Source organism: Mastomys coucha, unplaced genomic scaffold (assembly GCF_008632895.1).
Source record: "Mastomys coucha isolate ucsf_1 unplaced genomic scaffold, UCSF_Mcou_1 pScaffold3, whole genome shotgun sequence".
NCBI classification, from domain to species: Eukaryota; Metazoa; Chordata; class Mammalia; order Rodentia; family Muridae; genus Mastomys; species Mastomys coucha.
This window is the reverse complement of record NW_022196909.1, coordinates 40,727,683-40,737,721: the sequence shown is the minus strand read 5'-3', so window position 1 is coordinate 40,737,721 and position 10,039 is coordinate 40,727,683. Positions and strand designations below refer to the sequence as shown.

The 10,039-nt window shown below is 43.6% G+C and overlaps 1 protein-coding gene across 2 annotated transcripts in view; it reads left to right on the top strand.

The window, feature by feature from the left end:
• LOC116074544 (solute carrier family 5 member 4-like) overlaps positions 1 to 10,039 on the top strand; it is a 60,913-nt gene that overhangs the window by 30,273 nt on the left and 20,601 nt on the right. For both annotated transcript variants that reach the window (XM_031347178.1, XM_031347179.1), the window contains one exon: positions 7,399 to 7,619. In XM_031347178.1, coding sequence (XP_031203038.1) covers positions 7,399 to 7,619 — 221 coding nt within the window. The remainder of the gene's footprint in view (positions 1 to 7,398; positions 7,620 to 10,039) is intronic.

Here is a 10,039-nt window from a genome sequence, read left to right as displayed (position 1 = left end):
GTTCCAGGACAGCCAGGGCTATACAGAGAAACCCTGTCTCGAAAAACAAAACAAAACAAAAACAAAAACAAAAAACAAAAAACAAAAAAAGGATGTATCTGTATTCCAACTAGATCATACTGTAATCTGGGGTATGTCTGCATTCCAGCTGAATCACATAGACCGAGAAGGTCTTTAGATGTGCCCTTGACAGAGCAACAATGTTGATGGACTAAAATTCCTCTACAGGGGAAAGGGTTTATTTTGGCTTAGACTTCCGTATCACTGTTCATGATTGAAGAAAATCAGGAGAGGAACTCAAGCAAAGCAGGAACCTGGAGACAGGAGCTGATGCACAAGCCATGGAGAAGTGCTGCTTACTGGCTTGCTCCTTAAGGCTTGCTCTGCCTGCTTTCTTGTAAAACCCAGGACTACCAGCCCAGGGATGGCACCACCCACAATGTGCTGAACCCTCCCTAATTAATCACTAATTAAGAAAGTATCTTTCAGGCCTGCCTACAGTCCAATCTTTTGGAAGTATTTTCTAAATTGAGGCTCCCTCCTTTCAAATGACTTTAGCTTGTGTTACCTTGACATAAAACTATCAAGAATGCATCCTAGTTCTTATAAGCAGTTCCACTAACTACAGACAAAGTATTGAAAGATATGAGCCATTCTCATTCTCACTGACACACTAACACTAAAGGCCTTTTGAAAATCCCTATAGAAACCTACTACTGTAGACTCATCCTAATAAACATAAAAATATAAAAGGAGTTTAAATAGAATTACCATATAATGGTGAACTTTACATCATATGACACAAAATAAAACTCCCAGTACCAGGAGTGGGCCACATCTTTTTGAGTTTTTGGCTCAAGGAGACTTCTAGTTGCCCCCTCCCAAACATTACAGGATATTGTTAATGTTACTGGTTACCTTCCATAACTAGAGTAGAAGACTCTATTGCTGAAAATACCACATATGTGTGTCTTCAAACATAGGAAAAAGGAACTGGTACTCAGCTAGAAGCTTCTCTCGAGTGAGTTACATGCAGAGTGCTGAAAAGTAAGATTTGGACTACTGGAGGAGAAAAGTTGCCATCCTTCTTACCCAGCTACAAGCCCTAAAGGCTACAGTATGACCTGTTACAAGATATGCCCATTGTTGCACTAGGAGTGACCAACCACAATTTGATTGGGCTTAAGGCCCACTCCATGAAATTGAAATCATACTGACAAAGTTAATGAAGCCAATAACCTGAGACTACATAAGTCACGGGCCCTAGGGGAAAAGTTACTTCTATTATTCTGCTAAATGACTTTAATAATAAAATGACTCTTTTTTTAAAAGAGATTTATTTATTTTATGTATATGAATACACTATAGATGTTTGCAGACACACCAGAAGAGGGCATCGGATCCCATCACAGATGGTTGTGAGCCAGCATGTGGTTGCTGGGAATTGAACTCAGGACCTCCAGAAGAGCAGTTAGTGCTCTTAGCCACTGAGCCATCTCTCCAGGCCCAAAATGACTCTTCATGACATATGCTAGAGCCATAAATCAGTACATCCTTCAACCCTCATCAGAGAAGCTCCTTGTTGCAATGGACAGAGACTCGTAACAATGTACCCAAGAGTGAGAGACTTTAAAACATTCAACCCCACATGGGAGGTCTTTATCACGTCCCTCCCTTCAAGGCTCAGGAACTTATGAAGAAGAGGAGGGTGAGACCCACAGGTGATGGAACGCTCCAGGGAAACAGGGTCTTCCAGCCACAGTAGGAGTGATGCACATATGAGTTCATAGAGAATGATAGCATGCACGAACCTGCACGGGTTCAAAACCGACAAATCCCAGAAGAGAGAAAGGAAAGAGGCCCTAAAATGTCACTCCTAACCAACAAACTATTTTATTTTATTATTTTATTTATTTATTTATTTATTTATTTATTTGGTTTTTTTGAGACAGGGTTTCTCTGGATAGCCCTAGCTGTCCTGGAACTCACTCTGTAGGCCAGGCTGGCCTCGAACTCAGAAATCTGCCTGCCTCTGCCTCCCAAGTCCTGGGATTAAAGGCGTGTGCCACCACTGTCAGGCTAATAGTCTTTTTCAATGGACTGGCAGTGAGTGTATCAGTCATACTCCAGGGCAGGCTTTGTGCTCAGAGGTAGCTGGCCAACAGAAATCAGACTCCATGTCTGTTTGTGCTCTTTTGAGGGGTGGGGATGTGTTTTTTGTTTGTTTGTGGGAGTTGTTTTACACTTTAAGAGAGAAAAGGCATGAGGTTGGTTGGATGATGAGGAAGATGTGGGAGAAAGTAAAGGGCATGATTAAAATATATTGTATGAAAATTTTTAAATTAAAAACAGGGAGAAAGGAATCCTACTGTAGTTTGGGTTTGGATTAACTGATGGCTCAGGTTGTTGAACTGTCTCATTATGTGTTTAATGGTCACTTGTACTTTACTTGGAAACTGTTCAGTTTCATTGCCTATTTACAGCACCAGATTGTTGGACTATCTGTTAATTCAATGCTTAAGGGATTTTTTTAAGTTAAAAAAAGTGATCTCACTATGTAATTCTGGATGACTGGAACTCACTTAGGCTAGCATCAAAATCATGATGATCACCTGTGAAGTGGGAACTTCTGGTTTCTTTGGAAAGTTAATTATGTCACATGATGTTTTGCTGGGGCACACAGTAAAAGGATGTTTTGCTGTAGCAGACATGTGAAAGGACTCATGATGTTTAGAAGGAATATGAATATGACCCCACAGACAGTGAGAGCTTGAGCATTGGTTTGCCTTGCTCTAGCTAGCTAGTCTTCCCTGACAACACAAATGTCTTGGTTCACCTTACATTGCGTTCCTGAGCTTTGCTTGTCATAGAGCGAAACTTGCCAAAGAACCTCTTGTGAGGTTCCTGTGGCTTTTTGTCGCTTCTGCAGCCTCGGGCTGGTTGGTGAGCCTCTCTGTTTCTTCTGGATTAAACTGCCCTTACTGACTCCCTGTGTGGTGTCTGCCAAATGGACTTGGTTCATGTTTGGTGTTTGCTAGTGGACTGGACTGAGAACTAGGAAGATTGGAATCGCCCTGTCTTAGTCAGAGTTTGTATTCCTGCACAAAACATCATGACCAAGTTGGGGAGAAAGAGTTTATTCAGCTTACACTTCCACATTGCTGGTCATCACCAGAGGAAGTCAGGAATTCACACAGAGAAGGAACTTGGAGGCAGGAGCTGATGCAGAGGCCATGGAGGGATGCTACTTACTGGCTTGCTTCCTCTGGCTTGCTCAGCCTGCTTTCTTATAAATCCCAGGACCACCAGCCCAGGAATGGCACCACCCACAATGGGCCCTCCCACCCTTGATCACTAATTGAGAAAATGTCCTATAGCTGGATCTCATGGAGGCATTTCCTCAAGGGAGGCTCCTTTCTCTGTGATAACTCCAGCTTGTGACAAGTTGACACACAAATCCAGCCATACACGCCCTAAAGAACTATTTCTAAACAGGTCCACTTCTTTCTTTTTACTACCCACATCTGGTGGGTGGTGGGCTAGAGGGGAGGTTGAACCATTATTAAAGTATATTGTGAAAAATATACACTAATATACCTGCTTCAGCCTCCAAAGTTCAGGGAGTTTCTGTGTTCATCGAATATTTTTTATGTTAATTCCCTATGGGAGAAATTCTTGACAAAGATTGTCTAATATTCACCATATGGCCAGGAGCTTTTCTCCTAGATCATTCTGGATCTTGTCAAGTTGACAAGTGTTTACTACTCTACAGGTGATGGGACCTGGGAGAATGGAGCCAGTAAATGGGGCAGACCAAAGTCTCACACAATGGCCAACTTTATTCAGAGCATCAGACAGGTTATACTCTGGGGGTTAAGGAGAGTCATCTGTATAAAATATAGAATCACAAGGACAAGCTGCATGTGGCAAAAACATGTTTTTCTGAATGCACTCCTACTCACTATCCCTGGGAGAAGCACGAAAGCACATTCCAAGAACAATTCCGAGTTTTGGTTTTTTTTTTAAAGATTTATTTATTTATTATAAATCCACTGTAGCTGTCTTCAGACACCCCAGAAGAGGGCGTCAAATCTCATTATGGATGGTTGTGAGCCACCATGTGGTTGCTGGGGTTTGAACTCAGGACCTTCGGAAGAGCAGTCATTGCTCTTACCTGCTGAGCCATCTCTCCAGCCCCCAATTCTGAGTTTTTGAAGAAACTGGGATCACAAAGCTCTCATTTTCCGGTTTTCTCGCAAGCACTCAGAATTCTCCAACAACTCCATTCTAGGATGTGTTTTTAACAGACAAGTCCTGAATGATTGCTCCCCCATGTTGACCTACACTTCTCTGAAAATCTCCCCCTTGTTGGTAGCCCTTGGCGGCAGCCCTGTCTGTCTATGCACCTGGTCTTTATAGTGGGTCGCCCGTGATAGAACGATAAACGACCTGGGCTCTCTTTTTCTCCCTCTCATATATTACATCCCAACCACCGTTTCTTCTCCCTCCTCTCCTCCTATTCCTCTCTCCCGCCCCCCACCACCACTCCTCCTTCTTTAGAAAAGGACAGGTCTCCCAGGGATAGCAACCAAACATGGCATATTATGTTGCAGTAAGACAAGACGCCTCCCCGTTGATTAACGCTAGATGAGGCAACCCAGTGGGACGAAGAGTCCCAAAATATTTAGTATTTTTGACTCTTAAAGCAGCAAACTCAGAATTTGCTCAAAATGGCTTCCTAACAGTGTACCATGACTGATGGGTGGGAAGAAAAGCATTCCTGGCTGCCAGTATACACTGAAGACTCCAGGATTTCTATGTTTAGACTGGAACTCTGCTCACTATTGATTCTAGATTGAGTCCATGGGTTAATTGTATTTTCCCAATATCTCTTGCAGCCTCTCTCTCTCTCTCTCTCTCTCTCTCTCTCTCTCTCTCTCTCTCTCTGGAGGTGGTGGTGTCTGCATCCACCCCACCACTGGCCATGGCCACTTGGGGAGTCAGAACTCAGAGAATTTGACCATGCTTATCCCACACTGACACCCAGGGTAGTGTTGGGATGAGAAAACAGTCTGAGATGTGGGGGTCACTAGACCTAAGAAGAGGCTCGGGGCTCAGGGGTTGTCTCACTCTTGGACATCCAGGCACTACTGGGAGTCATGAAAGAGCCAAGAACAGAGTCAGGGGCCACAGGCTGGGGACAGCATCTAGCCCAGAGCTGGGGGTAAAGGGAGCTCCAGGTTGACCCAGTGGTGATTGTCCTTAGCTTGGGAGAGGCAGGCTTGGTGGCAGTTGTGGCTGGGAGCACAGAGAGGCCTTCTATGGGAGAATTAAGCTTTGGCTCTGTAGTCGAATGCCTTCTCCATAGCTCACCATGGTGGATCGTGATGAAAGAGACAGTCCGTGGTTCTAAGCAGTTTATTGTCTGTTCGTGGTGGAAAATGGATGTATAACATTCCATAGCCACTTCTCAGGGTGGACCTGAGATTAAATACCTTTTGGAGGGAGGAATGCCTGGGAAAGGAAGCTTATTGGCCAAGCCCTCTGGGCCTCTAGGCACCTCATTAGCATGGAGAACTGTTTTAGGCCTACATGACCATTGGACACATTTCTTTTGTGTGAGAAGCATGGCCCGTGTTCCAGGCCATGAATCTGGCAGGGATCAGGGAGTCGCCTAAGTCTCAGGTGTGTGCCCACCTATTCTCCGGATCTCAACCTGCTCTACCTTACCAAAGTTCCTGGCATGGTTTTACCATCCAACCTCTGTGTGTGTGTTTGTGTGTGTGTGTGTGTATTTGCGTGTGTGTATTTGTGTGTGTGTGTGTGTGTATGTATATGTATGCGTGCACATGTGTGTTTCTTCTGTGTGTGTATGGCTGCTCCTCTGTGTGTCTGTCTCTCTTTCTGTGTCTCGCTGTGTCTCTCTGCTTGTATGTGTCTCCCTCTGTCTCTCTCTCTCTCTCCCCTCCCCAGTCTCTCACCTTCTCTCTTGCTCTGTGTTTTCTCCCTCTCTTTCTGTGTGTCAGTGTGTCTCCCTCTATGTGTCCCTCTCTCTCTTTCCCTCCCCTTCTCTTTCCTTTCTGTCCTAATCCAGAGTCCTCTGTCTTTTTTTTTCTCACACTTATTTATATAAAATTGTAGCACCCACTTGGTTTTGAACTAGGAAACCAGACCACAATGAACCATATATCACTAGGGCTTCAAGGCAGGACTGGAAGCCATTTATGTCTGTTCTTTTCAAAATTATGTCTGTTCTCCTACTTCACCGTGAAGTTTGCAGAAAAGTGGGTGGCCATAGAAAATATGACTTTAAGCAAAGTGACTGAAACTTGGAAAAATCAAACAGAAAACAAGCATCGCATGTTCTCCTTCAGTGAAGATCCTAGCCTGCGATGTGTGCAAGTATATATGGAAACACTGTGAATGTGGGTAGAGCGGAACATATAGAAAAGTGATGGAGAAGGTGACATCAGTGGTAGAAAGTACAGAACACAGGCGTGAGAGGATAGAAATATACTTTTTTCTGGTTTCAGCTGTCATGGTTATGAGTGTGTGTGTGTACGTCTGTGTATGTGTGTGTATGTATGAATGTGTGTATGTGTATGTGTATGTGTATGAGTGTATGTGTGAGTGTATGTATGAATGTGTATGTGTGTGTGCATGTGCATACATGTTTGTATGTGTGCATGTGTGCGTGTGTATGTGTGTATTGAGTAAAAATGTAATTGTCAGAGAAAGTGTAAAACCGTAATAAAGTCCCATTGCTTCTAAATGGCCATTTTGTAACTGTGAACAGTCTAATGAAATGCGTAGAGTTTGGTACTGGGCGAATGTTATTAAGTAGCAACCTTAATTGAGCTGCATTCATGTTTTTTGTTTGTTTGTTTTTTAATGTATGAGTTCATCGCTTTGCTAAGTGAAGAAATAAGAAAGAGCCGGGCTGTGGTGGCACATGCCTTTAATCCCAGCACTTGGAAGGCAGAGACAGGTGGATCTCTGAGTTCGAGGCCAGACTGGTCTGCAGAGTGAGTTCCAGGACAGCCAAGGCTACACAGAGAAACCCTATCTCAGAAAAGAGAGAGAGAGAGAGAGAGAGAGAGAGAAGAAAGAAAGAAAGAAGAAAGAAGAAAGAAACAATATTAAGGAATTATTTTCTTTGAGTACTCAGTGGAAGCCAATAATCTATCGTGGACCATCCCGTAGGCATTCGAGGACCATTGGGGAAAGTACTGAAAACATGACCACGCTAATAGGAAGTACTCAAGTACCTTCCCTGCAATGGAGTGCTTGTGAGCATGCGTGCTGCAATGGAGTGCTGTGAACATGCATACTGCAATGGAGTGCTTGTGAGCATGCGTTGTTTGAAATTTGCCCACATTCTATCTGATGCCTTTCTAGCGTTTGCTGAAGTTGGAGGCTATGAGAACTTTACAGAGAAGTATATGAATGCCATCCCCTCTGTAGTGGAGGGGGACAACCTGACGATCAGCCCCAAGTGCTACACTCCTCAGCCCGACTCCTTCCACATCTTCCGAGATCCTATCACTGGAGACATTCCATGGCCAGGACTGATATTTGGAATGACCATTTTAGCCATCTGGTACTGGTGTGCAGATCAGGTGAGGATGAACATTTGCACATATGATTATGTTTATTTCTATTTTTCTTGTTTGATGTAAAAATATCTAGCTTCTTCTATTTTGTACATATTAACAATATTTAAAGTGTCAGATGCTTTTCTATGTCTTGTCTTGTAGAAAATAGATGTCTTGGTCGCTCCTCACTACACTATGTTTTTCCCCCTCAGCTCTTTCATTTAAGGTTTTTTGGACGTCATTTCTAGTCTCTCTCTAAACCACTGCATTTGGTGTATCCTGTGACACATCAGAATTGATATAATTTTTGACTGCAGTAGACACTCACCAAGTGTGGAGTGGCACACCAAGTCAGGATCTTAAACTTAATTGGCCCCCAAATGATTCAAACTTTTATATTTCTCTCTTTAGAAGTTTTTTTTTGTTTTGTTTTGTTTTTGTTTCTGTTTTTGTTTTGTTTTTTGGTTTTTCAAGACAGGGTTTCTCTGTGTAGCCCTGGCTGTCCTGGAACTCACTCTGTAGTCCAGGCTGGCCTCGAACTCAGAAATCCACCTGCCTCTGCCTCCCAAGTGCTGGGATTAAAGGCGTGTGCCACCACTGCCTGGCTAGAATTTCTAGTTTTAGTGTTTTTCTCTTAATTGGGAATTTAGCTTTCCTTCTTCAGTCCCCAATCTTCTATTGTCCTGACCTTTCTACAGCTCTTGATCAGAATTTTAGAGCATTCAATCTTCAATTGTTGTCATTATATGAAAGTTAATTATTTGCTATCACATACACACACGTTTTGGCTCTTCGTACATATGGTGCGTGTGAGTGTGTATATACGAGCGCAGGTGGACAGTGTGTGTGGTTCCCTCTTTTTGATGAACAATTCTCACTTTTACCTTAAAGTTTCTTGGTAATCACTACCCATTATGTATCAACAAATCTGCATATTGGTGGAATACCTGTACAGTATTTTTTTTTCTTAACAGAGCTGTGGCACCAATCATATATCAGAGTAGGAGACTCCACTTCTATCCTACCTCCTTAAAAAAAATAGCAAGACCACACACTTGTGATTTCTTACAAGCTGCTAAGAACAAAAGACAGCGGGTGTTACAAAGAGTCAGGGGCCTCCTGGAATGAAAGGCAGAGAAAAAGATGGCTCCCACACAAGAACAGTCCACAGAGATCTGTAGACCTGACTCCTTTATTTAATACACAGAAATGCACAGGGGGATTGAAAAAAAAAAACCGTGTAGAAACTGGAAAATCTATTCTGACTGACAGTAAGTAAAATCCCCATAAACTCTCTCTAATGAAATGGAGATAGGAGATTTACCTAACATAGTATTTAAGAGGATGCTTACAACCAAACTCAGAGGGGTGAGGAAGGCAATATATTGACAGACTGGAAAGTTCACAAGAGAGAGAAGATATTTAAAAGTAACAAGTTGTTTAGGGGAAGGAGACATTATTGAACTAAAAAGTCAATGGAGGAATTCAGCAGCTACTGCACCAAGCAGAAAAAAATAACAACCTGGGGGTGGGGGAGGAAAAACCATTCTGAAAAAGAGTGGTGGAAACTTCTCAAGTCTGGGAAAGGAACCAGAGATGCAAAGCCAAGAAGCTCTTTGAACAGCTAACAGGATGCTGCAAAAGATGTTCACACGAAGATGTGATGCAGTCAAACTGTCAAAACTGTCAAATATTTTGTCAAAAACAAAATATTAGGAGCCGCAAAGAAAAGAAGCTTTCCAGACTGTGACAGGAACACTCTGAGGCCAAACTGAGTTTTTAATGGAACTCCTGAAAAGCAGAAGAAAGTAAGTTTTTTTTATGTTCAAAAATGCTAAATCAACCAAGAACATCATAAATAAAGGAGTCGGGTCTCCAGATTTCTGTGGGCTGTTCTTGGGTGGAAGTCTCTCTCTCACTCTCTGTCTGTCACCCTCTCCCTGTCTCTCTCTGTCTCTCCCTCTCCCCCTCTCTCTCTCACTCTCCTTTTCCCTCTCTGTCTCCCTCTCCCTCTCTCTCTCCCTCCCTCCCTCTCTCCCCCCTCTGTCTCTCTCCTTCTCTCTGTCTCTCTCTGTCTCTGTCTTTTCCTCTCCCCCTCTCTCTCTCCCTCTCCTTTTCCTTCTCTCTCTGTCTCCCTCTCCCTCTCCCTCCCTCTCTCTCTCTGCCTCTCTCCCCCCTCTCTGCCTCTGTCTCTCCATCTCTCCCTCTCTCTCTGCCTCTCTCTCTTTCTCTCTCTTTCCCTCCCTCTTCCTCTCTCTGCCTCTTCCTCTCTCTCTCCCTCCCTCTCTCTCTCCTCTCTCATTCTCCCTCCTTCTCTCTCTCCCCCTCTCTCTCCCTCTCTCTCTTTCTCCCTCCTTCTCTCTCCCTCTCTTTCTTTCTCTCTCTCTTTCTCCCTCCTTCTCTCTCTCCCTCTCTCTTTCTCTCTCTTTCCCTCCCTCTTCCTC